Raw genomic sequence first — 20201 nt, forward strand, 5'->3', positions numbered from 1 at the left:
GTTCAGCAGTCCAAAGTTATACCCACACATAATGAACTCAATTACTGTTTGATTTTAGTTTTACCGGACATGGAGAAACGGGGATTTAGAAATATAGAAATAATTTGGCAATGGTTAAACATAAATTAGAGTATAAAATCTTGTATGCATTTTTAAGCGCTTCTCTCATTTTTCTCACTTTAGACACAGAGCAAGTATTTTTTTGTGTATCAATTGTATTTAAGTCTTCTAATGACTTAAAGCAGATAGAGCATAATAACACTTTTCCCCACATATCGATGCTCGAGTAAGTGACCTAGATTGGCGTGAACAGTGTCGAGAATAAGCTCAAGTGGAATCGGGTTGATTGGGAAACAGGAGAGAGGAAAGGGGAACCCCATCATCAGCTCATCATGAATATCATCATTATATGTATGTATGTAGCGTGCGGCATTAAGCAAAGCGTAGACATCAGTCTGACAAAATATCATCAATACCTGGATAGATGGATGGATGGTTGGGTTACTCTCTTTTGCATTAACTCATTTTTATGCTATCCGATTGGTATAGCAATAAGTTAATTCCACTGATTGGCAGATTGTCTGACTCTGTGAAATGCGATGCTTCTAACCCAATTCACGTGGCATGCAAACTCGCTGCGACACTTGATGGATATTCCCTGCCCCATGTTTCAGCTGCTATTGTGCCTACCTATATAGGGCATATGTGAATTTACCAGTCCACATCTGACAGCTGTCATTTGACGGAACCACGTAGATCTTTTCTGACAGTGAAGCCCCTCTCCAGTGTTAGCCCATTAGGGTAACAGTGGCTGCTGCGGGTCCAGCTTCAAGCCCACAGTCAAGTGACCCTAATTACAGTTGCGAGGTATGCAGAGGAGACGACTTAAGCTGCCTCTTCAGCTACTGATGACAAGCTCTTGAATTGTTCGCTTTAAAACTGAGTATTAAGTGCTGTGGAAAGCACAGTTGACACCCAACTTTGAGTTGTTCACTTTTAAATATTTAAGTTTAGTTTAGCTGCCCTAATTATATGTGCTTTAGGTCAAAAGTATTTAAAAAAAAAATAAGTAAAGATAATTTAATTTATTTGAATTTCTTAAAGCATCTTAAAGTGTCTTAAAAGCGAGAAAACGTTTACACAAATCATTATAAGCAGATGGGCTCCACAAATCTCTAGATATTTTGGGGACAACTGATTTTTAAAACAAGCAAACAAAATGTCAGTGGTCATGAAATTTCATTTAATTAAATTTGTAATATTAATAATATATTTAGTTACTGGTATATTTTATAGAATAAATTAAGTCACTTTATTCAATTGAGAAAATAATTTAATTTTATTCATACACTGAAATCGAACGATTAAATATTTATGATTAGTTGTAGTTGATAAATAGGAATTCTTTGGTTTTACATTTTGTTTTGGGCCCAAACACTGCGTGGTGTATCTGAATTCAGACTTATATACACAATAGTATTATAAATACTTTTAATTAACTTCTATTCGTTATGGTCTCTTAAAATTCGGCACAAAATTGATATACATACTTAGTATATAAAGTTGTTTATAGTTGTATCTGCATAGTATGATCATGAACCGCTAGGCTGACTGATCACGAACTAATTTAGCCTGAGGTCTAATTGCGCTGCGCAGTGAGCACGTCAAAAATTAAAAGCAAACAATAGAAAATCAGGCAAGAGCGTTGTCTATGTGTTATAGCCACATACTCTAACGGGGCTGCAAGACAAATTTGTAGTGCAACACAACGGCAACGGCAACTTGCCACGCGCATGCGCAGAGACCACTGAACTGCCCTCCCCCTGTTGTTGCACCCCCCTCCGCACTTTGGCAATTCCATAGCTTGAAAGCACTTTCATTTTCACGCTCACTCACAATGGAGCTTATTAATCTGGTAATTAAGCGCGTGCGTGAATGTGTGTCTGTGTGTGTGCCTGCGTATGTGTGCGTTGATTAGACCAGTCGTAGAATTAAGTTAGTAAAACGTTTGCATTGTTTTCAAATGTTGTTATTGTGTATGCTCCCAGTGTGTGAGTCTTAGCTTTATTTTATGACTATTTTTATGTTCAATGTCGGGAAATTGACTTTTTTAAAGTCTTGGGAATCTTGGAAATTGAATGGATTTTCTGGACAGCCCGATACGCTTTTAAAATTTGATAGTGAATTGCATTGTGGACGGTTGCAACATAAATTAAGTTATGGACCTAAGCAGAACGTTGTTAAATAAAGGTGAGAAATAAAAAGCATGTGAATCGAGACACAAATTACGAGTAGCTGGAGTGCTTTGATTTGTTTTTTTTTTTGTACTTAAGAGGAAATGCACTTAACGGTCGCTAATTTCTTAGATTTTCTATTACTTAAATGCTTTTAAACCCATTCGTTAGCGGGGGTTTACTGCTAACTTCCGATTAAAGTTGATTTTATGCAGAACTTTTCTTGATTTTTAGTATCTGCTTTCACTTCCTGAGTATTAGGTGTCAGCTTTCAGTTTAAATGAATAGTAATCGGATTCACCTGATATCTTATTAAGTTCTTCTGCTATATATAGTATTACTTAAAATTTATTAGTTGTGCTCAATTGATAATCACAAGGCAGTTAAATAAAGATTTTTATAAAGATTAATCGTCAAAATGTTCTAATTTTCATGCTAAGTTTTAAAAGCGATTTTAATATATTTGATTTTTTATATATTATTTTCAGTTTCATTTTTTTTCATTACTTACTTTAGTTTCGTATCTTCTATTTATTTCAATTGCCAACTAATAAATTAAGCCACATTTAAAATTTTTTTAAGTGAGCAAATGCGTTTTTGTCACACATTAAATTGTGGCTTTTTAATCACAGTGAAGCTGTCATTAGATAATTACTATAAATATGAAGTTAACAGTTTTCCGATCCTCTTAATGATTTTTAACTGCCAACATAATTACCGAGAGTTGCCACAATTTCGTACAGTCAAATCAAATGCATTACTTTGTCAACTAATGAGAACATTAATGAGGAAATAAAACCATTTTTCCCATTCTAGGATGTAAATTTAGTCATGAGTTGGTCATTGACATCTTCGTCTGACTGCGTACCTCATAATTTGACACTGCCAGTCAAGCTTTACGAATCAGACGTAACTAGAAATTGTCTAGGCCATAAATAAAAAGAAAAATTATATGCATATTTACATATAGACTATATAACTTGGTGAACTTGCTGCACTTGCGACGTCGCTTAGAACATAATTTAGCGTAAATAAAAACCTGCTAGCTGTTGTTATTGTTATTGTTGTTGTTGCACGCATCGCATTTAAAGCTGTGGCCCAGAGAGGCAAAGTACATGCCACCAAACCTGTGCCACATAGACTCGTATTATTGCCATTGCAATGCACCTGCTGAGCTGCCTCGCTGGTTTCCTGCATCAGTGCATGCGAGCTATGTCTCTATCAACTTTGTATTTGTATCTGACGCCGCTCGGTTCTCAAAAGGGGAATATTGGGAAGGCAGCGCAACAAGAACAACAACATATTACAACAAATACTTATGTACATTGGACATACACGTATAACCAACTGTAGCCGTAGCCAATGCCTGGGCCAATCCGCGTGTCGGTGTCGCAATGCGCCGCGTAACTTAACCAGCAAACGCCTCGTTTTGTACTTTCTGTATACCCTGTAGCACAGTGAAGTGCAGCGGGCGTGTTGACTAATGATTGCGTATAGCTAAGTTATAGCTAAGTCAGAAAAGATTCTTTTATATTTTTATAATTATTTAATTTGATGGAAGAAAATGTAATGTAGCAATTTTGATGCAATAGAGGTAAAATAATGATGAAATTGATTTGAAATAGATTTGACAAAAGATTGATGGTTTGAAGTTTTCGAAAAGCGTCAAGTCGAACGCACTCGATAATAAGGTACCCTATAGTATACCTAGGCCCATAGATGTGTGTCAGCACGCCGAATATTTGATGCCCTTGCTGAACACTACATTAAATTTTCGACTGATTGCTCCAATGACAGCTATCTGATTTAGTAAACCGATATTAAACAAATTTGGTCAACACGCAACAAACCAAGCCAAATGCTTATTTTGTGTGTTAACACCTTTGAATCGAATTTTTATGATGGCGTGTTGATAAAAATGTAATCATACAAAATTTAAAATGTTGTTATAAATATTCAGGAAGAGCATGCAACGGTAATCCATATAGTGATAAATCGTCAATCGTTGCTTACATCAGAACACATAGCTTGATAATCAATTAACACAACTCTTAAGTCGAAATACAGTTGCTATTTCCGCTATATAAGCACTGAAAATCATTCTTTGAATGTGGTCTAACAGTGTGATGTTGGGTGTGCCCATCTTACTTTTGGCATACGTTAACTTTGCAAGTGCTTACAAATATAAAATTATTTTTCAGAATGACGAAGTATTTGACGATTGTCCAGATCCACCAAAAGGAGTACTAAATATTAATGGCATTTTTAAATTGTCTGAACTAAACTTTCACTGGGATGGCGAAGCAGTTTTTTTTATCAGGGAATGCAATTACAGTGTGGGATATTCAGCCTACGGATATCATTCAGGTGATTTAAAATTTACAGTTTTTATATAACAGTTTTATATATACAAAAAAAAAAACATTTGGCTTTCCACTCTGTATTCATTGAATTTGCCAGATTTTTGTTCTATTATGTGGGATAAAAATCAGCATTGGTACAAATCCTGGCTAAAATATGTTGATAATGCAGCATCAATAAAATACAAATGCTTAAAGGAACCAGGAGTAAGAACTTCAAATTTCACTTCTTAACAATATATTTAAATGTTTCCTTAATTTTTGTAGACCAAATTCGTTTACAGGCCATTTAAACTGGAAGGTATGTTTGAAACGCATCTCAGCGACATGGATGGCAGTTACAAGCTTGAAATAACAATCACAGCACTTAACCCGTTGCTAAGAACAATGTGTTGAAATCAAAATAGAATTCGAAAGATTGTAAAACTGCATTGTCATAACTCTGCAAATTTTCGTGAAATTTAATAAAATGCATTGCTGATTGCACTAGGCAACAAACTAAAAATTCATAAACCAAACCTACTGTTTTGATACATATTTTTCTTTTTAGCTTTTTTCAGGGGTGAGTTTGCATATTTCATAATTTCTATGGTATGTAGGACCAGCCGAGATGCATATATTGTCAGATGGGTTGAGCTGTCGATATTTCATGAAAATCTATTTAATTAAATAAATAAATAAATTGAGTTAATCACACTCAATTTAAAATAAATATATTTTTAATATATTTACGTTATATTATTTATTATTTAGATTCCATTTATAAAAACCTGATTTTAATTAAGAGTATGTCAAATGTTAAATACCTTTTGCAACTTGGTATTTAATTACAGGGTGTTTATTAAACCAGCATTAGCTACATTGACTTATTCAATGCTTGCGTTTCTTTTTTCTTATTATTTATTTTTTTTTAGTTTTCGTCGCACATTTTTAAGTGTATTTTAAAGTATGTTTCTTGTGGCATGTGGCGCATCCCAATTCCAGTCTCAGTCCCAACGCTCCCAGCTCATAACTGTTCTTGACGCGCTTGCCTTTAAAATTAGTGGCCATGCCATGTGCGTTTTGGGCCATGTTTGGTGGCGCTGCCGCAACTGAATGACAAAAGCAACAACAAAAACTGCAACAACAAACGCCTAGAGAGAGAGACATTCACTGGCTTTACAAACCACACTGCCACGCCCCCCTGTCTAGCTAATCAACTGCGTATTTCAATTTACCGTTGGGCATTGCGCAAATTTTGTATTTATTTTTATATTTTTTTCGGCTAGAAAGAAGCCAACTTTCAGCTTGAGCTTCAGCTTCAAGCTTCCGTTGCAGCAAAGATACTTTAACTTAAGTTGATTCAAATTTCTATGCGAAGCCGTTAGGTTTTGTCTTATTATTGCCGTCAACTTGGTTCTGGGCTGGCTCTCTGAATCTGGATCTGAGTCTGGAGCTGACTCTAGTTGAGATACGTTACGAGCTGTGGAAATTGTGGGAGATTTCAGAGAGTACAACCACAAAACTATTGTGTGCCAATTTTAATTCGTAACGCTACTCCAACTCCAGTTTCAGCTGGCACATTAAGTAATTTTCTCATTGAATCTGCTCCAAATTCCCACACAATTGCGCTGCTTATTTGTGCTTATTTCTCTCTACCTCTCGCACTTACTAATTTCTATTGGGTTTCTTTCCATTTGTAGCCCAAAATAATTGCATATCTCGTTGTTTTTGGGGCGAAAGTGTGTCTCCTTCGATGAACCCATTAAATATTTGCCTGCTGCTACGAGATTAGTCATGCTTTCAATGAGTTCGATATAAACTTGGATCAAGAGCACACAGAGATAATTACGAAATTACTCAACCGTAGAGATCAGAAGAGTTACCAAAGGTTTCAACGAAAGCTTCAAATAATCTACAATATAAGTGAGCTCGAGAGAAATCTAAAGGTTAAACATAAATAAGCTATAATCAAATCTTTACGACTTCTTTCCTTACTTAGGTTAGAAATCGAAAGCTTGGCCATTATTATAATTTCTAAAAATCTCAAAGTAATGCTAAATTAATGCGGAAATCTCAGTGCATTCAAATGACAAAGCATTTAGTTGTACTTCCTCTAAGTTCCAAGTAAAAATGAAGTAAAATGAGAAAATAAAATAATTGCAAGTGAAAATGTACTCAATGACCAGAAGTTTTATTAACTCAAAATAATGAACTGTACCTTGGGCGAATTGTCATTAAATTTTTTACGATATTAACTGTCAGTTGTTTAGATTAACTATACAATTTCTTACAAGATATTGGCTCTCCCTTTTATAATTTTCAACACTTTTCTTTCTTCCCAACAATTTTCTTTTGCTGACTTTTATACAAATTTTTTTATATGGCATAGCTTAGTTTGGTGTTCCCTGACACATTTTTACCGTGTCACAATACAGTTGCGGGTTCTCTATCCCAAATGTTGACACCGATCTATGTCCATTAAGCAAACCACAAAATTCATAATCATAATCATTAAAAGTGCCGCTGCCATTGGCCCAGAATGTTCTATTCTTGTGGTTCTTTTGTAATAACAGTGCCTAGGTCATTTTTACCCAGAGATAACCCATTTCTTGTCACCGACAACAACTCTCAACTTGGAGCTGACACAAATTTCCCAATCTGATACACAAATTGCAATAATTACACCCAAATGATGTCAGATCTAGGGGTACTATAATCTGATAATATTTAGGTGTACCCGCAATTTTTACCTAATTGTCCATGGAAATTTGTTCACGCTGCGCGTTGCGCGACTTTGGTTTATAATTTTCAATTGTAATGCTGCTTAATACTGATTACACTAGGCAACATAACATTAAGCAATTGAATGAGAAATAATCGACTACGTTATATTTAAAAATCAATTCTGCTCAGAAAAAATTTTTGAAAAACAGTTTAAACCCTTTCCTTAAAGTATTTGAAATGAAGCGTGCTTGGAATAAAAATTTAACTAATTTCTGATCGTCTGGAAAATTGTATTATTTTAAATAAATCAAACTATATTTTATATATTAAAAAAAAAATTACTTATGTGGGGTGAATGAAAGTCTAAATTAAATTAATTTGTGTCTGCCTTTAATTTAATTTTCAAGTAACAATACACTGAAAAAAAAGACCAAGTTCTAAAATCAAGAACATTCATCTTAAATATTTTGTTCGTAAAATAAGATTATTTTAAGACCAAATTACTAAAACTAAGATTATTAATCTAAAAAATCTAAAAATCTTAATATAAGAATAAAAATCTTAAATTGTTAGGAAAGTATAAATAGGTACTATTTCGTATCAAACAAATGATGGCACCGTGGCGCTCTGGTTAGAGAGGCCGCTTCAGTTGTGAAGCAGTAGGCGGCGGTTCGAATCCCCCTCGTAACAAATTAAAATAACATTTATAAAATTACTAAAGCAGAATTAAATATAAATAAATCAAAATTTAAAAATAAAAAAAATATATATATAAAAAATAATTTTCATTTATTTTATTTTTTGATTTTAATTTTAAGAACATTTATTCTTAAAGTAAGAACTTGGTCTTATTTAAAATGTTCTTAAAATCAAGATGTGTTCTCTTAATTCAAGAATTTGATGTTCTCGACGCATTTTTTAGACCAAAAATCTTAGTTCTGAGACCAAAATCTTGATTTTAGAACATTTTTTTTATCAGTGTAATATCTTAGAATTTATATAATATCATATTTTTGAGTTTTCAATTCAATTCGGAATGTTGTTGCACAGTGTTGCCCAAGTAAGCAAGAATAATGATCTTGTGTACTGGCAGATTTTAATGCGTATGGTTATTATAATTATTATTATTTTCTTTTTTTGGCAAAGCAATTTAAGAGCTAAGCTACGCTTACAAAAAAAGTTTTGAAAAAATAAGGGAAAATAATAGAAAAAGAAGAAAACTTTCACAATTTTTACTTTCGTCGGTGAGTCGCTCGCATTCTAATGTCAAAGAGACAACAAAAGAGTAAGCAGCAACTATGGAGACTATGGGGCTGCGGTCGAAGTTGGTGTCTCATTAAGTTGTTTGGTTGCTTCTGGCCAAGATCGTTGGCCTCATTATGCCTACTAGTCTAGTCTCAAGCCAGCACCAAGTCATCTTTTAATAAGTTGCAACAACGTTATGCTCTCCTAAACATTGAAAGCATTCGCAATATCTTTCGACAAAGGGAAACGGAAGCCCAAAGACTCCTAAGATTTATCTATGCCACATGCTAATCAACTTAGAACGCATTGTGGGTGAAATTTGAGTGGATTGCATTGAAATGGGTGAAGGTGAAGTCCATGTCCAAGACAGTTTCAGTCTCTATCTTACAGTCAGTTCCAGCTGTTGATGAGAAAGTTTTTTCCAACTTGGCGATCTTAACGCTCACTTGGTTTTTGTGTTCTAATAATAATAGACCAACAACAATGGACCTTTCTTATGATCAACATGATAATAATTATCATGCTTGCTGATGATGGTTTAAAATGCCTAATGGCTTTTATATGCAAAATCCATTTAAGCACTTCCCCTTCCTAGACACTTCAATCAGAAAGTTTTCGGATGAACATTTCTCCATATTGGGCAAACTGAAGTTGGAAGTTGAAGTTGGGAGTTGGAAGTTAAAGCATATGTTTGTCGCTTTGTTTTCTTGTCAATATTATTATTATTATTATTATTATTATTTTCTTTGTTGTTGTTGTTGGTTTATCTGCCGGCTTCCGTTCAAGAACCCAGAAAACAAAACTGAAAACTTTGTTGACAACGTTTTGTGCCACTTTCATGCAAATTGTCCGTTGACTGTTACTTTTGTCCGTTTGTTCATTGTCCATTATCCGTTGTTGTTGCTCTTGCAATTGCCGTTGTTATTGTTGTTCTTCTGCACTTAACATAATTTCATAACATGTTGTTGTTGTTGCTTGCTCCAACTCATAAAACGCAACGACATTTATATTCTTGTTGGAATCATTACAGAAAAGCTTTTCATCAAAAACTTAACTCCACCGTTTATATGTTACGACTTTTGAATAAAGTTGTTGGTGATAACGATGATGATAATGATGACGCTGTATAGGTGCCTTTGGGGCAGTGCATGGCAGATTGCAAAACGAAGAGATTTATTGGCCTGGAAAATACTATAAAAGTGCTCTTCCTAACATTAAACAGTCATAAATTTGCAAAAACTGAAATTTATTAGAGGGGCATATTCCACTGGGAGATACCCTGTAATTAATTCTAAGACATTCTACTCTATTCTTTATAAAATAAAAACAGCTTTAGGCATATAAATACCTTTTAAAATTAGTTTTTAAAGTTATAGGTAGCGCAGCTTTTTTCCTCTTCATAAAAGTATGAAAAATTGCAATTTTTGTTTTCCGACTGTTATAAAAATTTAAGAATAGATACAAAATTGTTTTAACATACTTTTATTATGCTCCTTATAGTCTCTTTCTTAAACTCGTTTTGCTGAAATGGAAATAAACAAACTCCAAACTGAACACAATTTTTCATTTGTAAAAAATAGAAATATAAGTACGTTTATTTTTCATTAAATAAGTTTATACAAAAACTTAAGAGCTAAGATACTAAATGCTAATCTCGCTGTGTTTTTTTCTTAAATCCAAATATACTAAATACTAGAATCATATCAAATTTGCACAGCTAAGAGAAATAGTCTAAAATTAAGTATATGTTGTTGTTGCAAATTTGCATAAATTACGGCTTTTGCTAAACGCCAGTACGAGACAAAATTCATGTGGGCTAGAACCGCTGTTATTGCCGCAGTCGATCCCGTGAGTACCGTTGGCTGAGTCTTCAATTGGAGAATGGAGGAGAGTGTTGAAGGGAATGGTGATGTTGAAGGTGAAGGTGGTACGAGTACTGGCCCAGCTATGCCCAGTCGTCTTCAGCTAAATGGGTTAGCCAGAGTTGCCAGGGGGCAACGTTGTTTTGTGTTGCATTCAGCAAGACAAGTGGGCATAGTTAGCTGCATGCCACACGGCTGTTGCACGAGCACGAGATGCAGATGGAGGTGATGGTGATGGTGAAGGTGAAGGTGGATACGGAGTCGAAGACGGTTGAAGGTTGGTGTCTACAAGGTGCACTGATATTGCTGATGCTGCAGTGCACGGGGCAGCGTCTTGTGCGGCAGATGTGCGGCGGGGGGGCAGGCAAGAGATGATGCCAAATGCGATTGCCTCTTGTTGGGGCGCAATCGTTGACGTTGCAACAGAACGATGCAAATGCTGATGATTATCACAGATATGGAAACAGTTACCAGCACGCTGCCCAGATTGGCGCTTATATAACGCAGAGAGGCTGCATAGACTGCAAGAGAGAGAGAGAGAGAGAGAGAGAGAGAGATGCAGAAGTTGCAACAATCACGTTTGTCAGTTTGCCATTTATGCATCTACTTACACTCATCATCATATGCATCCGCCTTGGTCCGAGCGGACGTCCAGGTAGCTCCATTGTAGCCATGCCCTGGTCCCTGATCCACAACCAGTTTGGCATACTTTGTGCTCAGCTGCTCCAACAGTCGGCCCTGTGCCGGCGCCTCCACCTCCACCTCCGATTCGGCCAAGTTGTTCACATCATTGAGGCTGGAGAGGCTCAAAGCACGTCCCTGCTGACGATTGGCAGTGAGTGGTTTTTGTTGCTCCGGCTGTTGTTGCTCTTCTTCCTCCTCCTCCTCCAGTTGCTGCTCTTGCTCCGCCTCCATTTCCTTTGTTTCCCTGACCACAGCAGCCTGTTCCGTTGACTCCGATTCTGATTCCTTGAGCACCAGTTCGCTTTTATTCACATAGCGCATGTGTCGCAGTTCTCGGCCCAAACGTTCGTCATCCGGCTGGAAGGGATCATTGGGCTCCACGGCAGCTGCAACGCCCGCGTTCTTGCCGGGCACTGTGAAGCTGGCACGCACTGTTTGTATGCCCGATTGATAGCTGCAGACCACCACAAAGCTGAGATACAAAATACACACAAAAAGTATGGTTAGCAAAAAAAATATTTTTTAAATAAACAGTAAAAAAAAATATTTGAAGCCTTTAAAATTATACACTCCTCTAGCTGAAAGGGGTTTTGTTTTAAATTCTCTTCAAAAAGTACTTTAATCAATTTTATTTGAAAATACGACTGAATATTCTTAGATAAGATTATTTTAAAAATTGTTGATTTTTTTATTACACATTTTAAATGACTTACAAAATTTGTTATTTTTATTTTTAAATACTTTATAAATTTAATTAAATCTAAGAAATTTTGGGCTTGAATATACTCTGGTGGTGAGGCAGTTAAACACATTATTCTGAACTTGATTTTCCCGAGTATTTTCCCCCACTCTCTCGCTCACCGTCTCGTGCTGTGTGTAAAGATGCCCAGATTCTCTTGCACTGTGATAAAAGTCTCCACGGTGTTTGTCTCCGGCTTAACCATGCTGCCACAAAGCTTGTGATCAATACGCATGGTGTACTTATCGGCGGGATCATTGGCATTTCCCTTGATGCCACAGTCGCCGCCATCAACGACAATGCGACCACCAAAATATGGACCAGTTTCCACTTCAATCTCTGAGGCATGCGCCAGACATTGTGTGGCATGAGCCGAGACTAAAATGCGAAAATGAGGCAATAAGTGAGATGTATGGCTCACTTGTGATCTGTACTTACAGCCCTTGGTGGGTATAATGATGCTCTGACCAGCCAAATGTGTCCCCGTGCTGCTCCCCGCACTTTCAATCTCGTTCTCATCATGGAACTCGGCGCGGGCGCTGCTGCTGCGTAGGCGTCGTTGTTGCATGGGACGTATGTGGAAGCTGTATCTGGTGGCCATTCTTAAATTGTCCACAGCTGCCGCAAAGTGTTGCACTTGAGTGCTGGAGGAATAGAAGAGCAAAGTTAACAAATGTTGGTTGGATCAACGCTACCTCAAAAAATTTCGGAATATTTTGGTAAGAGTTGAAACTAAGATTTATGTTTAACGAAACCTACATATGGACGATAGATATAATGAAAATAAAAGCTATGAAAGTTATATAAGAAAAGACATTTTCATTGCAAAAATTAGAAAAAAACTAGTTCATTAATATTTATTATGAAAAGGTAGCTATACATTTTCTGACTCTGTTTGAATTTTCTTTTGAAATAAATATTATTTCCGACTGTATTCTTTTTTAGAGTATTTCTTAAGCTTAGGCAAAAACCAAACAGTATTTGGAAAGAGTGCGACTAGTAATGAAATACTTTTGGCTTGGACTTTTGACTTTCAAATTTTTATATCGAATTTAATTGCACAATTTAAATATCCATCACATTTATTCCAAATTGCTTGGAATAATTACAAGTTTTCCGAAATTTTTGTTCAAGTTTTAATAACTACTGCTAGCATTATTTGTCACAATTCTTTTTTGCAATCTTAACTTACTCGGCATCCAGTTCGGGCAATTCGGCGGCGGTGCCGTTCACCAACTTGACGCGACAACGCTGTGGTCCATAGTTCTGCATTTCACAGTAGAAGATCTGAAAGGCTCTGGGTGGTTCCACATCATTGCTCATATTTGTCACGTCCACATCCACATTCATTGGCCCATTGGCATTCCTATTATTGGTATCTGTGTCATGGGCCGACGTCACGAACTCAACTTCCCAGGTCAGATTCACCGATTTGTAATTTGGTTCACCAGCAACACCGCGTATCTCTGCAAGTGGCCCAAATGGTATTCCCAAAAGGGGGGTTACTCACATATATACCATACATATAGCTAAAATGGGGTTAGTCAACTGCAGATGCAACTGCAACTGAAACTGCAATTGCTACTTTTGCTGCTGCTTCTGTTCTTGTTGTTGTTGTTGTTAGCTGTTAGTTCATTGAAGGCCCAAGTCGATGTTGCTGCCTGCATGCAAATCAGTTAACAGCAAAAGGTAAAAGACAAAAGCGAAGGAGGGGGAAGATCAGCAGCAAGAGGGAATCTAAGAACTTGTTTTTCAAAAAAAAGTAGTCTACCACACGGACTCGCTTTTACATTAGTTTTGATTTTTATTTTCTTTTCTTTTTTTTAAGTCAAGTCATTGCTACTACCTGGGCTAAGATCTGTAGTTGTTGTTTTGGTTGTCTGGTTACACCACAGGTGATGGTCGATTCGGCTGAAAGTGTGCCAGGAATTAGCATGTCCAGCTAACAGATTAAAGACGCAAGCAGCTGTGAGTTATATGAAATCACATTAAGTGCCAAACGGTCCCAAGAAAGAGTCAAGTAGATTGGCAACAAAACAGATGGTAATTGGTAACTGGAGCCAATTCTAGGTTTATGACAAACAGCAGCCTCAAATAGACATGCGTTTTATACATAAATCATGTTCAGCAAGCATCATCTGTTAATGATCGAATGGTCGATAAATCATTTCGTTTAATTGGGTAATAATAAAAAAAAAAACATTAAAATCTAGTCTTTACATTAATGAAAATATAATAACAAAACATATATATAAGAAGCTCAAAAAAAAAATAAAAAAATAAATTTTATATATATCTTCATCATACAATTTAGCAAAAAATCACAAAAAGATTGAAGTATAAAGTAATAATATAAAAAACATGAAAATCCATAATTGTATTAGAATTCTTAATAAAATTATTTATGTTTTGATGTAGAAAATTAAAGAAATTTACTATAAACATGTTTTTAACTTTTAGTCTTATTACTTGTGGTTGGCAATATACTTGCAAAAAGAAATATTAAAAATAAAATGAAAATAACTGCCGAACGTATTATAATTTTTCAAATTTAAGACACAAATTTAATTAAAATTAAGACTATAAAATGTAAGCACATTTTTGATGTGAAAACTATTTTTTTTTAGATTAAGACTTATCTCATGTCTATTTTGTATGCCAGCAATGAGCTAAATAACTCGCAATTCAAGTCAAGTAATTGCACCGAAATTTCTAATTTACTGTGGCACAAATCAATGCCACATTTGAGGCATATCTTCAACAACAACTTCTTCTTATTCTCCGTCCTCTCCTTTTATTTTCTTCTTGTTTATTTAAAGTGCATTTTCTCCGTTTCTACTTTGCAGAACCTTGCATAATGTGCAATTAGAAATGCCATTTTCTGTGCTAAGCAGCTGAAATGTTGTTTGGATGTTTGCTAGCATCTTGTTTGTTCAAAGTTGTTGTTTTTGTTGTTGTTGCTGCTGCTGTTGCGGTTGTAAGTAGTTATTGCAGTTTGCTTGTGTTGCCAGTGCTTGTGCTTTTTCCCATGTTGAAATCATTGACACCAATTTTGAATTCGCCAGGCCGCCTCCGTGTTGCATTCGGCGTTTAGGCGAATTTCACACAGAGTGTACAACAAACAACAACAAATAAAGAAAAGAAACAACAACAACATCAAATAAATAGAAATATACATGGAAAAGTGAAAATGCAAGGCTAGCAAACAGTTGGCACAAATTCTGAGCTCTGAGATGCCATTAGAACCGCCACATCAAGGTGGCGACGTCTGAGCAATTTCATTGGACGACAACTTTATTCTCTCCTCCTCTTTTTCGTCTTCTTCTGGCAATGACAGCATTAAAAAATTGATTGGAAACTGTCAGCAGAGGATGACAAACTGACCATGGAAGTTGCAGCATCAGCATATAAATCGCCTGATTAATGATATTTTTCACTTGAAGAATAAGTGAGATTTTTCGGTTGTGACTGCAACATGACGTTGCACTTAAGTGTGACATGAGTGTGTGTGTGTGTGTTATGCAATGCATAGCTCGGATTCGGTTTAATAGCCAGCAAATTGTCTTAAAGTAAGGCTTACCAACGGGCTAAGCACTGACATTTTACATGGCCTAATGACACTTTTGCTCTCATCAACTGACCATTAAAAGCAGCCGCAATTTCCGCCACGTTTTGCGGTTCTGGGGCGGGGCCGCGGCCTCTTTTTGCGGTTGTTGTTGTTATTGTTGTTATTGATGTTGCTAGACTGGGCAGGAAACGTTTGTACATTTCCCGACCATGCAGCGCTTGATTGGCATAAAATAGCTAAAATTAGTGCCAGCGGCAAGTTCGTTGCCTAAGTCTTTTGTTTTTTATATGCACTCGGAAAGCGTGAAACAATTTCGCTGCCAAGGGCAACCCTTTTTTTTGCGGCTGCCACTGTTGTTGTTGATCGTCTTGCTGTTTTCTCTGGCTGTTGCAAACAAGGTCTCCTTTGGGGCAGACAGGCCATGCCGTTGGGCCATAAGAAATGCACACGTTGCAAGATCACAAATCGTGACCAAATGCAATTAGGCAGCTTGCAACAACAGAACAGAATGCCAGACAAGCTGCCACAGAGTTGCCCAGCAAGCGGGAGGCAGTTGCACGTAGTTTCATTCCTTTTTTTTCTTATTTCCTTAGGACTCACCATATTTGCTGTCTGCAAATGTTTTCAATTTTCCAACTGCTGCCGTTGTCTTTGACAGAGCTTCTGCCGACTGTTTGGGCTCTGTCAACGGCTCATTGTTGTTGTTGCTGCTGCCGCTGCTTCTGCTGGTTGCTGATATTCGGGCGCGTCGTGTTGCTGTTGCCGCGGCAGCATCTGACATTGCCGGCAGCAGCAACGGCAGTAGTAGCAGCAATAACGGCAGCAACAAGCAGCTGCTGCTGCTGCAGCCAGCCATTGATTTGTTTGACATTATTTTGTTTTGTTTTTTTTTTTGGTTGATTTATGAAATTTGTTGCATCCAAAAATGTTTGTCAATTGGGCGGCACAAATTGTTATCGTTTCTTGTATTATTTTTATTTTAAAAAATAAATATTATTATATGCGTTTATTGTTGTGACACAAAGTTTCACTTTAATTCAATATGTCAAGCACACGCTCACATACACTTGCACAGCTGAACACACTGTGAAATTAATAATAATATAAATAACAAAAGATAGATTCTATCTTACGCGTTTCATTTGTTTGACTTAACAAAAGACTTAAACAACAAACGCAACGTTAATAGCGACAACCGCACGCCTTCGATGGCGTCCCACAACTGAAAGCAGCGCTGCGACTGAACTGCGAACAAAGCTCATCAAAATATAAAAAAAAAAACAGCTGTTCCGAATGCCAAGGCCGCTCAAGCAAGTGAGAGAGAACAAGTAGGAGAGAGTGAGTGACAGAGCTTTTGTGAGAGAGCTTTCTCATATCATATGCTTGCCATATGCTTTCGGTTTTACGTAGACTGCGACTGCGGTTGCTGCTCTCATTGTTGTTGTTGTTGTTATTATACGAAAACCTAACAGCAGAAATGTTATAGAACGACTAGTTCTTATCAGCGTCCGCTTATCGGTTTTTGGAAAATTGTTTGTGTTTTTCGTTTACTTTTTTTCTCAAATGAAACAAGCGCTTAATTAAAAATCCATATTGAGTTTGGGATAAAAGCAAAAACCTTTTTATATAATTAAAGCAGGCGACAAACTCGTACAAGCGGCTTATTAAAGTTGTGGTTGTTATTGAAAACGAACGCAGAGAATCACTTTCCCTTTTTGGCTGCGTTTGTCTATTGTTTCTTTTCCCAGCTGCTTTGATTAATGCTTAATCAGCAATATTATTGTTATTAGTTTTCTATAGCGAACAATTTTAGCCACCGCTTTTGCATTGGCATTATTCATTACAAATATTTTCAAAGGTATGCTTTTGTAGTCAATTTCAGCTTGAAATCAATTAAAAACGGCGAATAAGCAGTTTCTCTTTGATTATACAAATAAATAAGTAGAGCTTTTGCTGTACAATTTGTTATATACGTATGAATTATTAATAACTTTACAACTGTTTTTATTGCATAATCAAATTTAACGCATTGGTGGGTGCATTTTTTGATGTTTTCTTTTCATTTTTCTTTGTGATTTTAAGTAGCTAATACATATTAAGTGGCTTATATTAAGATCCAAATTTTTAACAATAGGTTTTTAGATAAATAATCGGATAGAAAATTTAGTTGAACGAAAGGGAAAACCTGAATACCTTTTATGGTTAACTTTAACAATGTTGTTTATGATAGGTAATGAGGTATTTATAAGTTAAACGAAAATATGATCAACCATTAATTCATATTTAATTTCCCTTTTTCGATTTGCTACACCTAATGAATATAAAAAGTGAATAATCATATACCATTAAAGTTTTTGCTTTTAAGCCTTGCCCCTCTACAAATTATACATTCCATATTTTCCATTAAGTTAAGGTACTTAGTTGCATTAAGTGTACAAGTTAAGGACATTTTTTGGGTGCTCCCTCTGACCAAATAAGTATCACATCGGGCTGGCCTATTTTCAGGTTAGAACTTGTTAATTCACTAGCACGCAATGTAATTTCCTATTTAATAATGGATTATGTCCACAATTCATATGATAATTGGATTGCGCCTTAACATATACTTACTTTATATATTTATACATATATATATTTGTATAGAAATTGAAAGGTATAAAAAAGTGACTTAATTTTATGACAGTTTTTGTTGGTACTTTAAGGTCAACTACATATGTTATTTGGTCATTATGTAATGGGTTACCAGCGTTTTACATGACGTTGGCACATCCTGAGAGCAGAATTAGAGGACAGTGACCGCTACATTAATTGAGCAATAAACCTTCACCAGGTTCTTGGTCGGCTTTTTTAAATATTTTAGCTCGGTTTTGACAAATCCCTTGGCGAACAACTTGCACTCAAATTTCATTAATTAAAAATTTAATGAGGCTTTCAACTTAAAAATAGCACGGAACCAAACCGAACGGAGCAGAACAGAAACGAGGCAAGGTCTTTCACAATTGGAACACCTGTTGGCGCCGTAAAACTCTTTGGCAAGTTTCCCATGAGGCTTTAAGGATTGCCTCACAGACAGCCCTACAAAGGACACGGACAAAGCAGAGAGGCAAACAAAGCGCAAATTGAAATGTGTTTGCCAAATCATTTGCCACGCCCACCTCTGAGCTGGATAAAAGACAATGTGCACGCTGAAATGGTGAAGACCGAACTTTGGGCTAAAGAAAACCAAAGTAAGTTTTTACTATGTGCCTGAAAGATGGCAACGAAATTTTTGTAGTCGAAGTAAGCACATTTATGTGTGTGTGTGGGTGCAAAATATGTAGTGTGTGGCGCATAATTGAGTGGCCGTCGCCGAGTATCCTGATTTGCATAGAAAGACATGGCAACCAGCAGTCGCATGTCATTAGCAGTCAACCTTCCCCATCTGGCCGAAATTGACATGGCTTCGCTTAGCCAGCACATACCGCGTATACGCAACGTTGTCCCATCCCGCCTACTCACCACGCCCTGTGCCCCTTGCCCAGACTTGCCTGTGTCGATTGTTTGACTTGAGCCCCAGCCTGGATTACATGTCTCGAGCACATCAAACAAGCTTACTTACCAATGACCTCGTTAATGGCGCACACAAATAGCTTCAAGTACATATGTATATGAAAATACTCACACACATAGTCAAAAAAAAGGAGCAGACCTTTTTGTGTGTGTGTGTGCGTGTTGTTGAGTTTACTTTGTAATTTGCGCTTATCAGATTTAATTTTATTTTTGATTTTTCAGCTGGTTTCAAAGCACAAGACAAACATGTTTGGAAACTTGAAATTTGACGACTACTAAAATACCCTTTAATTATTACTATTATGACAGATGGACAGTATTTTACATTTTAAATATTTCTTAATTTTTTGTAAGAAAATTAAATTTTTTTGTAAATTATTTAATATTTAAATTTATTTATTTAATTATTTAATTTTAATTAAACTCTTCTAAACGAGTGTGCCATATCCTGTAATTCCGCATACCAAATAATATAATTAACGTCCCAAGCCAAAAGTTAAACTCATTTAATTCTGCATTCATATGTTAAATTTATAAATGCATGGTAATGATCTTAACCTGACCCAAATATAAGTATGTACACTGTACAAAGCCTATCAACCCCACAAAAAATAATATAAAAGAATTCTCGCACGAACAGGACAATGCTGACGACGTCATCGTTGTCCTGTGGCCTTTTTGCCGCCTGTCACAGTTCCAGGCACAATTAAAGTAATTACCTCGCCGTGGGCGATATAAAAATTGCTAATACTCTATAATAAACGACCAGCCAATAGCGCTGTGTGCGGTCTGATTGACATCACTTTTTGTCCTGGTCAAAGTGGTAGAAGAAAGGGGAAGAAAAAGTAGTACGGCATACTTACATTTATTAATGATTATGACAATTGTAAAGACACGAGTGACATTATTGTGTGGCATTTGATACTGTATTTGTGTGTTTATCTCATCATCATCATTGTATAACCATTAACACATGCTCTATTTTTACATAAACTAAGTTTATTTAACTATTAATTTATTGGTCGAGCGCCTGCAACGTTTTCTTTTTTCTATTTCTATTACAATATCTTTAGTATAGGGAACATTTTTTTTATTTTTCTTTGGTTTTGTCTAACAAAAAGCAGCCTAAAATTATGCTATACAGCGTTAAATTAAATTTAAATAATACTTATTTACGTTTCCGTGTGTGTGTTTGTGTGGTGACATTTTAGGTAACACGTAATTATAAATACAGGGGTGCCACAAAAGGCGAAA

At 36.1% G+C, this 20201-nt stretch overlaps 1 protein-coding gene across 1 annotated transcript; it reads right to left on the reverse strand.

The window, feature by feature from the left end:
* Window positions 1-10216: 10216 nt before the first annotated feature.
* On the reverse strand, window positions 10217-19039 carry LOC117779756. Its single transcript, XM_034616059.1, has 7 exons — window positions 18997-19039; window positions 15999-16079; window positions 13023-13296; window positions 12269-12474; window positions 11953-12208; window positions 11019-11563; window positions 10217-10928 (listed from the first exon to the last, which is right to left on the reverse strand). The coding sequence occupies exons 1-7, from the start codon at window positions 19037-19039 to the stop codon at window positions 10693-10695; spliced, it is 1641 nt and encodes a 546-aa protein (XP_034471950.1). The 3' UTR covers window positions 10217-10692.
* Window positions 19040-20201: the final 1162 nt, after the last annotated feature.

The sequence above is a fragment of the Drosophila innubila genome (genome assembly GCF_004354385.1).
Source record: "Drosophila innubila isolate TH190305 chromosome 2L unlocalized genomic scaffold, UK_Dinn_1.0 4_B_2L, whole genome shotgun sequence".
NCBI classification, from domain to species: domain Eukaryota; kingdom Metazoa; phylum Arthropoda; class Insecta; order Diptera; family Drosophilidae; genus Drosophila; species Drosophila innubila.

Bases quoted from the DNA above. Each gene is read 5' to 3' on its own strand.
- LOC117779756 (XM_034616059.1), bottom strand. From the start codon at position 19,039: ATGTACTTGAAGCTATTTGTGTGCGCCATTAACGAGGTCATTG. The intron at 13,297-15,998 runs GTGAGTCCTAAG...GGCCACTTGCAG, and splicing joins ATTTGCAGACAGCAAATATG to AGATACGCGGTGTTGCTGGT. The intron at 11,564-11,952 runs GTGAGCGAGAGA...TTTGTATCTCAG, and splicing joins TTTACACACAGCACGAGACG to CTTTGTGGTGGTCTGCAGCT.